General features: G+C 35.8%; 1 protein-coding gene across 1 annotated transcript in view; it reads right to left on the bottom strand.

Annotated features, from left to right (window-relative positions):
* LOC114642973 (uncharacterized) overlaps positions 1–15,286 on the bottom strand; it is a 273,815-nt gene that overhangs the window by 129,640 nt on the left and 128,889 nt on the right. Inside the window, exons 8-9 of the mRNA XM_051928772.1 lie at positions 10,485–10,571; positions 7,132–8,371 (exon numbers count right to left, since the gene is read on the bottom strand). Coding sequence (XP_051784732.1) covers positions 7,132–8,371; positions 10,485–10,571 — 1,327 coding nt within the window. The remainder of the gene's footprint in view (positions 1–7,131; positions 8,372–10,484; positions 10,572–15,286) is intronic.

Genomic DNA, 15,286 nt, shown 5'->3' with positions numbered 1-15,286 from the left:
CAATGTCAGACGTGCAGTTCCCAAGACACACATACTGAGGTCTGTCTTTAAGATAGTCCACGATCCATGCCACTAGGTATGAATCTAATCACTATGAGATGTTGAAGGTTAAAATAACAGAATACAATAACACAGTCCGTCTTGAGAGGCGCTGCATTGAGAGAAATGCCTCCAAAACACTTCTAGTGAAACTTGTGAGGCTATTGCTATATTGTTCAATCAAAAAATTAATGATATTAGAAATAATATAGTATATCTCCCCAACACTGCGGATCCTCTTAAGCCCCAGTACTCCGTTATAAACAAACTCTTTCACCAGGATAGATTCACCCGATTTACATAAAATAATTTCTCAACTGAGACCCTCCACCTGCGTCCTTGACCCAATACCAACAAGTTTTTCAAAGTATCAGGCGTGCTAATTGATAGTATTCTTGACATAGTAAACTCGTCATTAGATATGGGGATCTTCCCAGACTGTCTTAAGACTGCTGTAGTTAAACCCCTACTCAAGAAAAATAATCTTGACCCCTATGCTTTTGAAAATTTTAGACCCATTTCTAACCTGCCTTTCTTAAGTAAAATTCTAGAGAAGGCAGTCATTATGCAGCTAAATGACCACCTCAATAAACATGCTTTTCTTGATAAGTTTCAGTCGGGTTTCAGAACAAATCACAGCACAGAAACTGCACTCGTTAAAATAGTAAATGACTTGCGGGTAAATGTAGACAGAGGCCATTTATCTGTTCTCATCCTCTTAGATCTGAGTGCAACTTTTGACACCATTGATCACAATATTCGTAGAAATCGCCGCCTTAATCAATGGGTGGGCCTCTCTGGCAGTGTCTTAAATTGGTTTGAATCCTACCTGGCAGGTAGAAAATTCTTTGTTAGTTGTGGTAATTATAACTCAAAGACACATGATATTCTATATGGTGTTCCACAAGGCTCTATCCTGGGTCCGCTGCTCTTTTCGATCTACATGCTTCTGTTAGGTCAGATTATCTCGGGGCATAACGTGAGTTACGACAGCTATGCTGATGACACCCAGCTGTATTTATCAATAGCACCTGATTACCCCGACTCTGTCTGTTTCACTAACACAATGTCTTACTTGTGTTTTTAAGTGGATGAATAGTAATTTTCTCAATCTAAATAAAGAGAAAACAAAGTTTAGTGATTGGCAATAATGGATATAATGAGGTTATTAGAAATAAACTTGATGAATTAGGATTAAAAGTCAAGACAGAGGTAAAGAATTTAGGGGTAACTGTTGACTGTGACCTGAATTTTAAATCGCATATTAATCAGATCACTAGGACAGCATTTTTTCACTTAAGAAATATAGCAAAAGTTAGACCTCTTATATCACTGAAAGATGCTGAGAAATTGGTTCACGCTTTTGTTTTCAGTCGACTAGATTACTGTAACGTACTCCTCTCAGGACTACCCAAAAAAGACAAATCGTTTGCAACTAGTGCAGAATGCAGCTGCTAGAATCCTAACTAGGAAAAGAAAATCCAAGCACATTTCTCCAGTTTTGATGTCACTACACTGGTTACCTGTGTCATTCAGAATTGACTTTAAAATACTGCTTAGGGTTTACAAAGCCTTAAATAATCTTGCTCCATGTTATATATCAGAATGTCTGACACCTTAAATTCCAAGTGGTAACATTAGATCTTCAAATGAGTGTCTGCTTAGAATTTCAAGAGCTAAACTTAAAAGAAGTGGTGAGGCGGCCTTCTGCTGTTATGCACCTAAAATCTGGAATAGCCTACCAATAAGAATTCACCAGGCTAATACAGTGGAACACTTTAAAAAAACTGCTCAAAACACTTTACTTTCACATGGCTTTCTCATAACTTCATTTTAGTTTAATCCTGAATACTTTCACATGACTTTCTCATAACTTCATTTTAGTTTAATCCTGATGCTCTGTATATTCTATTAATTATAATAACTATTCATGGTGGCTCCAAAATCCGTACTAACCCCTACTGTCTCTTCTGTTTTTTGTTTTTTTTTGTCCCCGGTTTTCTGTGGTGGCAACCTGCACCACCAACACCTAATCAAAGCACCATGATGTTCCTATATTGATGGATTAAAAGCCAGAAGTCTACATGACCATCATCATCAAGTCCTTCCATGAGAACCCTAAATACAAAAAGGACTGATCATTTATGTTAGGCAGAATGCCCAGAGGGGGCTGGGCAGTCTCATGGTCTGGAACCCCTGCAGATTTTTTTTTTTTTTTCCTCCAGCCGTCTGGAGTTTTTTTTATTTTTTCTGTCCACCCTGGCCATCTGACCTTACTCTTATTCTATGTTAGTGTTTTCTTATTTTAATTCTTACTTTGTCTTTTTTTTTCTTTTCTTCATCATGTAAAGCACTTTGAGCTTCATTATTTGTATGAAAATGTGCAATATAAATAAATGTTGTTGTTCTACCCTGTTGCTATTAGGGCACTGAATGCCACCTAATCACCTCCAATGCAGCAGTGCAATAGAGGACATCTTGTGTAATAGTGTTCATGTGCAATTAAGGTCTTATGTTGAATGCTTGTGTTCTACCTTATTTCTTCTTATCCTTTCTTATCCTTTTGTAATTATATTTATTTATATTTTGACACCACAGGGACTGCACCTAGTTTCATTGTATTTGTTACAATGACAATAAAGATATTCTGATTCTGATTAAACTGTTGATATTTGAAGCCATACATATAGGTGTGGAGGATGCTCTCATCTACATGCTCCATAGAGCCTACTCCCAATTGTTCAAAGTCGGTATCACAGTTAAGATGTTCCTAGTGCTTTTAACACCATTCTGCCTCACTGACTCGTGGAAAAGCTCAAGGCTTTGAATCTTGATGCTCCCACAATCTCCTGGATCATAGACTATTTGACCGGCAGACAGTTTGTGTTAAAAATGGTGTTGTGTAATACTGGAGCACCTCAGGGAACTATCCTGTCTCCCTTCTTGTTTACCCTTTACACAACAGACTTCCAGCACAATACCAGCTCTTGCTATCTACAGTCATTTTCAGATGACTCATTTATCATAGGTTGTATTAAAAATGGAGCCAACTTAAAGTACAGGAAGGTTGTGGAGGACTGTCTTGTGGTGCAGGGACAACAATCTGCAACTCAACATCAGAAATACAAAAGCACTGGTGGTGGACACCAGGCATGCCAGGATTTTTTTGAGACCAGTCACCATTCAGGAGGAGGACATGGAATTGATTCAGAGCTATGAGTACCTGGGGATAACATAAACAACAAATTAGACTGGTCTGACAACACAGTGGTGCTGTTCAAGAAGGGCCAGATTAGACTGAGATGGCTAAAGACATGAAGGTCTTTTGATGTTTGTAGCAATCTGCTGAAAATGTTCTGCGAATGCATAGTATCCAGTGTGGTATTCTACACTGCAGTCTCTTGGGGAAGTGACTGGAGCTCAAAAGAAGCACATTAACTAAAAAAAACCTATCAGGAAAGCCTGCCTCATCTCAAGGTGAAACTTGGACACACTGGAAAAGAGGATGATGGCAAAATATGCTATCATGAAAAAATCCTCTTCAACCCCTCCAGGTGGTGTTCCCTTGGAGCATTTTTAGTCACAGGTTCATTCCACCATGGGTGCTAGGAAGCACCTATGGATGGTCTTTTGTGCCCACTGCTATCAGACAATGCAATACTTCCACCCAATGTCCTTGTTAATTCTATTTTTTTTTATTTGCTTATTGAGTGATTGATTGATTTGCTGCGTTATCTGCATCCTTGTTCACATTTGAATTTCCCCATGGGATTAATAAAATTAATCTAATCTAATCTACTCAGCTCCAAAGCATACTCTTGCTATGTGCATTATATGTCCATTGTGGCTTGCAGTTTGTTTATATAAAATGTCTCTACTGTTGTAACTTATCAAATGAAAAGGCCAAATGAAATTGTTCTAATCAGGATCATTCAAAAATTCTTAGTTTCTACTTAGATTCTACTATAAGGATACTAGAATGTATATCAAATAAACTGGTTAATTGTAAATTTGAACATTAACATTTGTTTTGCTTTTGGACAGATAATATACTACACTCACTTTAAATATTAATTATGCTTGCATAATAAGAGGGCATAGTCACTGTATAGCAGTAATGCAAGATCAAATTAGAGGTTATTTATATTCCAAAACCTGTGTGTTTACCATGTTGTACTTTGATAAGGTATTTTTGCTTTATACTCTGTAAAATGTGCTATAAACACTTGATCAAGTGATATATACAGTACACACACACACACACATATTGGGAAATAACAGTTTTATTGATGGGGGGACTAATACAGCTGAATAGTAGTGAGAATATGTATCTGGATTTTTATGTATTTACATATTTTTTGCATTGCTTATACACATGGGAATCTAGAGAGCATAGCTAACAACTGGACACTCCATATGCTGAAATTTATTATGTTATGAATGTGCTAATTAAATGCATTAATTTCATTGCACCAATGCAGTTTACTAGTATAGGTATAACAAAAGGAAAATAAGCAAATGGCATTTCTGAAAAGTTAACACTGTTGCAGATTCCTTTATCAAATGCTCTGTCCACATTTACATTGAGCATTTGGGTTAATTTTGGTTTTCATAATGTTGCACTGAACAAAGACCTTAATGTGAAACCAATGTAATCAAAGCAGATAAGAAACAAACCTTAGATGAAATTGCTAGTCACAGTACCAAGCTCCTGCAGATGCATTGTTTTCTCCACTCCCAATTAGGTAAATTTCCAGGGGTAAAAAATACAGAGGCAAATGCTCTCAAAATAAAAAAGTAGATGCAGAGCATCACAGAATACTGGAAACTTTTACCACTACTTGAGGACTTTTACCACTACTTGTGTCTAAAAATGTAATAATTTATTACGAAACTGGCAAGTTATTTCTTTACAAGTACCATCAAAATTGTAAACAAACAAATGTTATTGAAATATATTAAATATAAAAAACTCTGACTTATTAGTTGTTATTTCACAAATGGACAAACACAGTGCTAAGTTCACAGCATGTAACAAGTCATATTATAAATATTCAGTCTTACTGTGGAGTATTTGGAGATGCTCAAAATCCACTTTCCACTATTAAATAAAAAATAAGTGGGAGTAAAGGATGTTCCTGACTAGGTATAATACAGTATAATATTTTAGCTTTAAGTGATAAGATTTATAGTTCAGCTTCTTTAAAATAAAAAAAGAGAATACATTTAAATCTTAATATTTTATAAAACGTTAAATAAATCTGCAATATTAACATATCTTGACCAAAGTTTTAGGATAATATTGTAGGGTAGGGTTCCTGAGAATTCCAAATGCTAATAAAAAGTCTTATAGTTAAGAAACAATGGATTAAAACTCTTCACTGGTACAAGTGGGGAACAGACTACATTTTTGAAGTTCATCAAATTCTCCCACAGTGCAGCAATTATCAAAATGACCTGTGATTCCTGTATTTATTCATCAATAAAAGCAAACCAAGTAATATCCTGTATCATTGTGGTGCCTTGGAAAAGTATTCAAAAACTATAAAAGTTTTCAAATGTTTACAGTTTTTTTTTTTTTTTAACATATTAGCATTTTATTGCAAACTGACTTGCAGATCCAGACACAAAATTAGTCATATTCCAGTTGATACCTTTAATCAAAAATGGAAATATGCAGTGTGAAAGCATATAGATCCTGTATATAAACATGTTGTTGAGCCACCTTTTTAACAATAATAGCTTTCACTTTTTGTCATTGAATAGTCTTTATGAACAGTGCATGTTAATATTTTTGGAAAATATGTTCCAGATACAGGGCTGAATTTTTTTTTTTTTTTAAACTTTTGAGCCAGTCCAGTATAACTGACTTACAGTTTAACTTTGCTGTTCTGATGAAAGATGAATCTTGCAAACCAGTTTTGTCTTCAATTGAAAAAAGTAAATCTGTGCTATTAGGTTTCAACTGTGCACACTGCTCTGATTTTCCATTAAGTATTTATTTAACAATATGTTTAGAAAAAATATGTGTTTTGCCTATTGTCAGCATATGAATGTATGACTTGACATGTTGATTATGTGATGCGAATACCGTAAGAAAAATTTTCATGGACATTTGTATGTTGTTTAATGTGGCCTAGTGTTCATCTCTATTAACGCCTACCCTATCAGAACGTTTGTTAGCTTTGTTTTTCATGTTAATGTCTTTTTAAAAATACTTAATCTTGAGCACTTACTGTATAACAAAACTACAGACTGGAACAAGTCTGCTAGAAGACTTGAAACCTTCAGTTTGAAGTTCTGAAAAGTTTTTGTCAGGCAATGTATATATATTGTACTAAATGACTGAGATGTCAATTTGCCTTGACATTTATTACCATTTTATTTAAACATTATATTGAACTTCAGCTTCAACTAATGTGTTGGCCTACTTATTTTTTGCTTTTGTTATTTCGTTGTCCATCTATCTAGAAGATCAATCTAAAACCAATTTAGGCAATTAAATTTGGTAGTATTAATCAAAGTAAATAATATCAGACATCATCATACAAAGAAAAACAATACATTAAGACCCACTCTCTGACCCCCAATACACCCCAGGTTGATGTTATTTCTATGTTGTAAAAGTGGTGAACTACTTGCCAAATGACCTGAAGTATCCATATTCTACCAGGAAAAGCAATAGTGTCATTTCAGTTGATGGTGCTGGGTCACCACACATTTGTGTTAAATTCAAGTGACATCTTTTTTCACTGGTCCATATTAGGCAGAATATATACAGTATCATATTGTACTTAACAGTGACTAAAATGTCACCCTTTTAAATTACCTCAGGATTACACAATATGATGGAAGCAAATAGGTTTATAGATAATTATTGTATTACTTTGCTTCAAATAAGAACAGTACGTTTTCTGGCTGGCATCAGCATTTTATGGAAATCTCACTGCCAACTGACAAGTTGCTCTTTCATGTAATGTAATCAAATGACTGCTGCCTCAGATAAGTCCCTTAAAATGCTGGAAATTATTTTTCAATTTGTGAACAACATTTACAGTACCCAGAAATATTTTAGAATACATTACTACTCACCATTGACTTTTGCAATTAGAATAATGCCTTCGCCCAACACTGGCAACTGTGTTGTCTCTATGGCGACGGTGGAAATCTCTCTTACAACTAAAACTGCCAAAGTCTTGATCAGCGTAGACACACAATTTCTAGCTTTAACAACAACTTGTAAAGATCCTGTTTGGTTAAAAACAAATTCCACATTTATAGGAACACCCGCCGCATAGCCATTTTGTGTGAACGCAAGAGTGCCATTTGTTAAAATATCTAGAGTCAGATTAGTACCAGTCATCACAGTTACTGTTAATAATGAACTCTCTTCAACTGTAATGATGCTCGGAATATGAATTAGAAGGCCACTAGCTTGGTCTTGCACAAAAATCTGCAGTGGCTCACTTGATATAGAGCTTACTTGGTTCTCTGCCTTCACTGTAACAAAGTAAATTCCTGGCTCAGTATAATCATATGATGCTGTCTGTAAATTGCCAGTAGAAAAACTTGTATTTGTATCAAAGTCCCATGTGTATGTGACGTTAACTCCTTTCTGGATGCTAGCCCAGATGGCAACTGTAGAGCCAGTAGTTATGCAGGTAGGATGTTCACTAAAAAGTGATACCCCAGATATAGCCTCCTGCACAATCAGTTCACTAACAACTGAAACCTCACTGAGTGGATTGAAAGCTACTGCCATCAGATTATAAATACCGGAATCCTGAAAAGAATATGTAAAAGACCAAGCTGAAGTTGTTGCGTTGACAAAGGTACAATTATCCTTTGTAATCCTCCAGGAAACAAAAGATCCAGTTTTATCTGTAGAGCTTGAAATCAGAAAAGTTGTATTTATGCCAGAGGGAATAACTGTATCCCAAAGCACAGATGGAACTATATTCCAAATTGTGTCATATACTTCTAGTTGCTCTGGCAGTGTTACACTAACCATCATGGTGGGTGAAAAAACAGTAGCCGAAACATCAGAACATCCAGGTTTGCTATACTGATGAGTTATCCTTACACGAAAAAGGCAGTGTTGTAAGCCATAACTTTCAAGCAGCTGAAGATAATTATTGGTTTCAAAGGCAGGTGAGTCATCACTAAGCCAGTAGGTATGGGTTATGCCAGTCTCAAAAGTAGCATTGAGAAAGAGAAGTTGCCGGACTGTAGTGAAGAGTTCCATCTCAAAAGTGACATTTTCACCTAGTCTCACCAAGTGCTCACCCATGACATTAAATGTTAAATTGGAAAGGATTTGTTGGACAACTGCCTGTAAGAGGAAGAGAAAAAAATAAGACTGAAAATGATACGTTATACTGTGAATGTGCATGATTTTTAAATTAGGGGAAAAATACAAGCAAATCACTGAATTACAGCAATAAATATAATTAATTAGAATGCTCTTATAGCTTTTTGCTTCCTATCAAATTGCTTATTGTGGCCATGCAATGAAATATTTTTACATATTTAAAGGAAAAATGTACATACAGTGTCTATAAAGAGTATTCACCCTCTTGGAGGTTTTCACATTTTATTGTTAAACAACATTAAATCACAGTGGATTTAATTAAGCTTTTTAAAAAAGACTCAATGTCAAAGTGAAAACAGGTCTCTGCAAACTGGTCTAAATTAATTACAAACAAACAAAAAAAACAATTGCATAAGTACACAGTCCCCTCAAAGTAGTATTTAATAGATGTACCTTTGACAGAAATTACAGCCTTAAGTTTGTATGTGCAGGTCTATATCAGCTTTACACATCCCAACAGTGCAATTTTTCCCCATTCATTTTTGCAAAACTGCACAAGCTCTGTCAGGTTGCAGTAGTATCATGAGGGAATATTTTTTTTTCAAATTCAGCCACAAATTCTAAATTAGACTGAGATCTGGTTTCCGAATAAGCTACTCCAAGACATTAGCATTGTTGTTTTTAAACCATGTGTGTGTACAGCAGCTTTGGCTTTATTCTTGGGTTTGTTGTCTTGCTGGAAAACAAATATCCCAGGACGCAGGATTCTTGCAGACTGCATCAGGTTTTCCTCCCAGATATTCCAGTATTTTGCTGCATTCATTTTACACTGTACACAAACAATCCTTCCAGGGTCTACTGCAGAAAAGCATACCCACAACATGCTTCACAGTTGGTATGGTATATTTTTGTTAATTGTTAAATCGGACTGTTTGTCTTTTGCCAAACAAGCTGTTTAGTCCGATTACTAAAAACTTAAATTTTGACCTCATTAGACCATAGAACCTTGTTCTAGCGGACTTTAGAGTCTCCCATATTCTGTCTGGCAAACTCTAGATGTGAAGTTACGTGTGTTTATATTAATCAGTGAATTTCTATGTGTAACTCTCTCATAAAGCTGTGACTGGTGAAGCACCTGGGAAGCTGCTGTTAAATGCAAAGTTTCCTAATTACAGCCACTGTACCTTGTAATTGCTTCAGAATTATCACACAACTTTTTGGAGCCTCCCTCACTAGTTTTCTTCATATATGATCATTTAGTTCTTGTGTAGCTGTAGGCCAGTTAAGAGTTGTGCCATACTCTTTCCATTTCTTAGTGACTGATGCACTAGAGTGTTGTACCATATTAGCCATTATGGATGTAGTGAGAAGTTAAGCAAAATTACACCTTTTATTGGCTAACTCAAATTTTTTAGTTTAGTTTTTTTTGCTTTATTGGCAAGCTTTCAATGCAACTCGGGCCCCTTCTTCACATCTTGCTTAATGATTGATTTAACAATACTTCAAGGAGTATTCAGTACTTGGATATTTACCATCTCCATTCCCTGACTTATGCTTTTCAATTTTCTTTTCATAAAGTTGCTTGTAGTCTTCTTCTGTCTTCATTGTGTAGGTAAGACCACAATACTGATTCACCACAAGTTGGACCTTACAGATACAGGTTCATTTATACTACGGTCAACTGAAACCCCTTAACTACAGACAAACGATCTCCATTTAATAATTACAGTATGTGATTTCTAAAATCAAACGGCTTTACCAGTGATGACTTAGGTGTGTTATATTAAGGGGGTGAATGCTTATAGGTTTTATTATTTTGTGTTTAATATTTGTAATTAATTTAGATTTCTGTAATATGATTCCTTTTCAAATTGACATTAGAGTCTTTTTCTACTACCAGCACCCGACTTTATGCCTTGTTACTATATTTTTCTGTCCCGGGACTCATAATTGCCAAACTTTAATTTTAAGCCTCATTGCACTGAAAGGCACATAAGCAAAATTAACCCAAGAAATGAAACAAGATAAACTTTGCTTTTTAAGTCTTTCATCATATGGTCTTGTATTCCTTATTTATCCATTCTAAAGAACCAGAAAGATATGTTTTAAGATGGCTAGGTTTACTGTAACTTACCACACTAATGATTTTCTCAACCCAACCATACACATTGGAAACATTCACTGCCACAATGTAAACTCCTTCTTTTTCAAAGGTGTGGTTCTGCAAAAAATATAAAAACTTATTAATATAATTAATGAAGGCTGGCCTATTAATAACTTTAGTCTGGTTAATCCAAGATTACTAACAATACAAAATCAATATTGTTAACATCTATTACACACTGACTTCACAAAGATTCAGTTTGACGTTTAATATTAGAAAGCTCCAATAAAATGAGATATTAATTAATAATGGTGTCAGCAAACACTCTCTTATCAAGAAAATTCAAATTACTTGCTTATGGATTTTTACTAAAGTCAACTTTATAAATAATGAAAAAAATACTGATATATGTATTAACTATAGATGCTGGTTTTGATTCCTAGTTTAAATACTGTTTTGTCATGTAGAAGTGTTCACAAAAGGAACTTTAACCTCTAAAGATTTCTTTATATAAAAGTGTACAAATTAATGCTGGGAATGCCTAAATTGTTAGCCTTGATTTACAGGGTGAGTCAAAAGTATGTTAACAATTTATTCACAAAACATGCTTCATATGTGCAAAATTATTTACAGGAATGTCTCAACCTGTTCACCATCAAGTTCAACAAATATACCATATGTGGCACATAAATTGACCACAAAAATTGTATACAAGTATATACATTGCAGTACCAATAGTGTTAGATTAAGTACTTTGGGTGAGACAAAATTATGTTATTTGACATTCACTCAGGTCTCAAACACACAGTGGCCAAGAGGCTGTTGCTGCCCCTGATGGGTTATAGATTAAACAGATCGCAAAAATACCTCAACCAAGGAAAAGGGGCTATTTTTGCCCTGGTCACTTCCCATGAAAGTGCTACACTTCAGAATGTCTTAGCAAAGGACAAGAGCTGCTCAAAGAGCCGCACTCCTAATGAAACTTCAGACTTTTACCTTGAAAGGGCTGCACATTTCAAACAGAGCAATATGGCAGATGCTAGCTACTCAACTTCGAATATATTAGCTGGAGCCACAGAAATATCGCTGCCACTGGGTTATTTCTCTAAAAAGGGCTACACTAATCTAGCACAGCTCGCATCTGAATAAACATGCAGTGACATAATCCAACAATTCTACCTTTATCCTTCAGTTTTCCTGGTCTCTACCTTTTGAAAGAGCTAAATAACTAATCACTCTAACAAATACTGGTGCAAATGATATTAACAAACAAAGGAAGTTTCAGTGAGGTAAAATTAATGTTTCCATTTACTAATTATTTGAGTTTATTTTCAGAGAAACCAGGCATTAAATACTAGAAGTCAAAGGTAGAAAAAAAAACAAGATTTTACATACAGTATATTGATTTAAATCAAAGTCTGTAAAAACAAGCATCACTTTAGTATCAAAAGGAGAAAGACATGTTTCCTAACAAGTGTGTACTATACTTTCATGGACCACCTTATCTCCTACTCTTCTTCACTGGCACACTTTTTATGTGGCGCTGTGCTTTCACCTTTGGACAGTATTATGATTTGGTGAGGCTTCAGAACTGTAAACACCTCTCTATCTCTCATAACACTGCATTCTCACTTCTTATTAGAAGCAGCATTTTGAAATTCATTAAAGCATTTGCCTCTCTCAAAACCTGTATAGCATCTGCATCATTGTCATTTGAGGCGTTTTCTTTTATATCACAGCTTGATGGAGATTTTTAGGATGTTAAATCTGGACAAGAAATTACCCTTCATCATATCCCCTATCAACCTGCATGACGTCATCAGTAACCGCCAGCCAGTCAGTCAGTGATTAAAGCACTCTTGGCCTTCATTTACTGTCTCCAAAAACTTCTCTCCTATTTTAATATACACAACTAAAAGTAATGCAAATTTTCCATTATGAGCTATTAGATATATACACACACACACACACATATATATATATACACACATATATGCACATATATATATACACATATATATACACACACATATATATATATATATATATGTGTGTATATATATATATAGTATATATATATATATATATATGAGTACATATATATATAATATATATAATATATATAATATATATATATATATGTGTGTGTGTATATATGTGTATATATGTTCGGGTTCAGCGGGTTGGAAAATGGATGGATGGATATATATATGTGTATATATAATGTGTATATATATATAATGTGTATATATATATATATATATATATATATATATATATATATACACACACACACACACACACACACACACACACACACACACACACACACATATATATATATATATATATATATATATATATATATACAGTGGTGTGAAAAACTATTTGCCCCCTTCCTGATTTCTTATTCTTTTGCATGTTTGTCACACAAAATGTTTCTGATCATCAAACACATTTAACCATTAGTCAAATATAACACAAGTAAACACAAAATGCAGTTTGTAAATGGTGGTTTTTATTATTTAGGGAGAAAAAAAAATCCAAACCTACATGGCCCTGTGTGAAAAAGTAATTGCCCCCTGAACCTAATAACTGGTTGGGCCACCCTTAGCAGCAATAACTGCAATCAAGCATTTGCGATAACTTGCAATGAGTCTTTTACAGCGCTCTGGAGGAATTTTGGCCCACTCATCTTTACAAAATTGTTGTAATTCAGCTTTATTTGAGGGTTTTTCTAGCATGAACCGCCTTTTTAAGGTCATGCCATAGCATCTCAATTGGATTCAGGTCAGGACTTTGACTAGGCCACTCCAAAGTCTTCATTTTGTTTTTCTTCAGCCATTCAGAGGTGGATTTGCTGGTGTGTTTTGGGTCATTGTCCTGTTGCAGCACCCAAGATCGCTTCAGCTTGAGTTGACGAACAGATGGCCGGACATTCTCCTTCAGGATTTTTTGGTAGACAGTAGAATTCATGGTTCCATCTATCACAGCAAGCCTTCCAGGTCCTGAAGCAGCAAAACAACCCCAGACCATCACACTACCACCACCATATTTTACTGTTGGTATGATGTTCTTTTTCTGAAATGCTGTGTTCCTTTTACGCCAGATGTAACGGGACATTTGCCTTCCAAAAAGTTCAACTTTTGACTCATCAGTCCACAAGGTATTTTCCCAAAAGTCTTGGCAATCATTGAGATGTTTCTTAGCAAAATTGAGACGAGCCCTAATGTTCTTTTTGCTTAACAGTGGTTTGCGTCTTGGAAATCTGCCATGCAGGCCGTTTTTGCCCAGTCTCTTTCTTATGGTGGAGTCGTGAACACTGACCTTAATTGAGGCAAGTGAGGCCTGCAGTTCTTTAGACATTGTCCTGGGGTCTTTTGTGAAATCTCGGATAAGTCGTCTCTGCGCTCTTGGGGTAATTTTGGTCGGCCGGCCACTCCTGGGAAGGTTCACCACTGTTCCATGTTTTTGCCATTTGTGGATAATGGCTCTCACTGTGGTTCGCTGGAGTCCCAAAGCTTTAGAAATGGCTTTATAACCTTTACCAGACTGATAGATATCAATTACTTCTGTTCTCATTTGTTCCTGAATTTCTTTGGATCTTGGCATGATGTCTAGCTTTTGAGGTGCTTTTGGTCTACTTCTCTGTGTCAGGCAGCTCCTATTTAAGTGATTTCTTGATTGAAACAGGTGTGGCAGTAATCAGGCCTGGGGGTGGCTACGGAAATTGAACTCAGGTGTGATACACCACAGTTAGGTTATTTTTTAACAAGGGGGCAATTACTTTTTCACACAGGGCCATGAAGGTTTGGATTTTTTTTCTCCCTAAATAATAAAAACCATCATTTAAAAACTGCATTTTGTGTTTACTTGTGTTATATTTGACTAATGGTTAAATGTGTTTGATGATCAGAAACATTTTGTGTGACAAACATGCAAAAGAATAAGAAATCAGGAAGGGGGCAAATAGTTTTTCACACCACTGTATATATGTGTACACACACACACATATATATATATATATATATATACAGTGGAACCTCTAGATACGAGTTTAATTCGTTCCAGCACTGAGCTTGTATAGCGAATTTCTCGTATCTAGAACAAACGTCCCCATTGAAAATAATGGAAATCCAGTTAATCCGTTCCACATCCCAAATATATTAACATAAAATCAATTTTCCTAACAAATAACACTGATAAATTATATATACTGTAGTCTACCTTTAATAAATAACACTGGTAAATAATATAACTGATTATTAAAAGAATCAAAACAGGTGTCCAAAGGGCAGTAGAGCATTCAATAAATCTTTAAATAAATAATCCTTAAAACAGTGGTGAAGTAGAGGTTTAAAGTACACAAGAATAACAATCCTTTAACTCGAGGTTAAAACGTCAACAGGAAGCAGTCTTCAAAAAACAGATGACAATCCCCGGTGCTTCTTCTCTGTTAGCGTCTCACCTGCTTCTCCCATGCGGGCTCTGCAACAGGCAAGACACTTAATGCAGCTGACCTTCTCTACACCGTCCTGCTTCAGCTGTTTGGCTCGCCTGTTCAGCTACACGCGAGCCAGCACTCGCTCGCTCTCACGCACTGACATCCTACTGCTGCGGATTCCTGCCTCCTCCTGCGACCTCCGTTCTCTCTCCTCTCCTCTCTTTTCTTTTACTTCTTCTCCCCCTTAACCGGCTCGCGCTTCTCTATATATGCGGGGAGGACATGGCAGCTGCAGCCCATCAGCCACAGGAACAATCATGGATGTGGGCAGTTTCCCACCTGTGCACTTAGGTGAGAAACGCAGACACCGCAGATCGCCCTGCGGCTC

This window comes from Erpetoichthys calabaricus, chromosome 6, assembly GCF_900747795.2.
Source record: "Erpetoichthys calabaricus chromosome 6, fErpCal1.3, whole genome shotgun sequence".
NCBI classification, from domain to species: Eukaryota; Metazoa; Chordata; class Cladistia; order Polypteriformes; family Polypteridae; genus Erpetoichthys; species Erpetoichthys calabaricus.
This window is presented reverse-complemented; position numbering and strand designations above follow the sequence as displayed.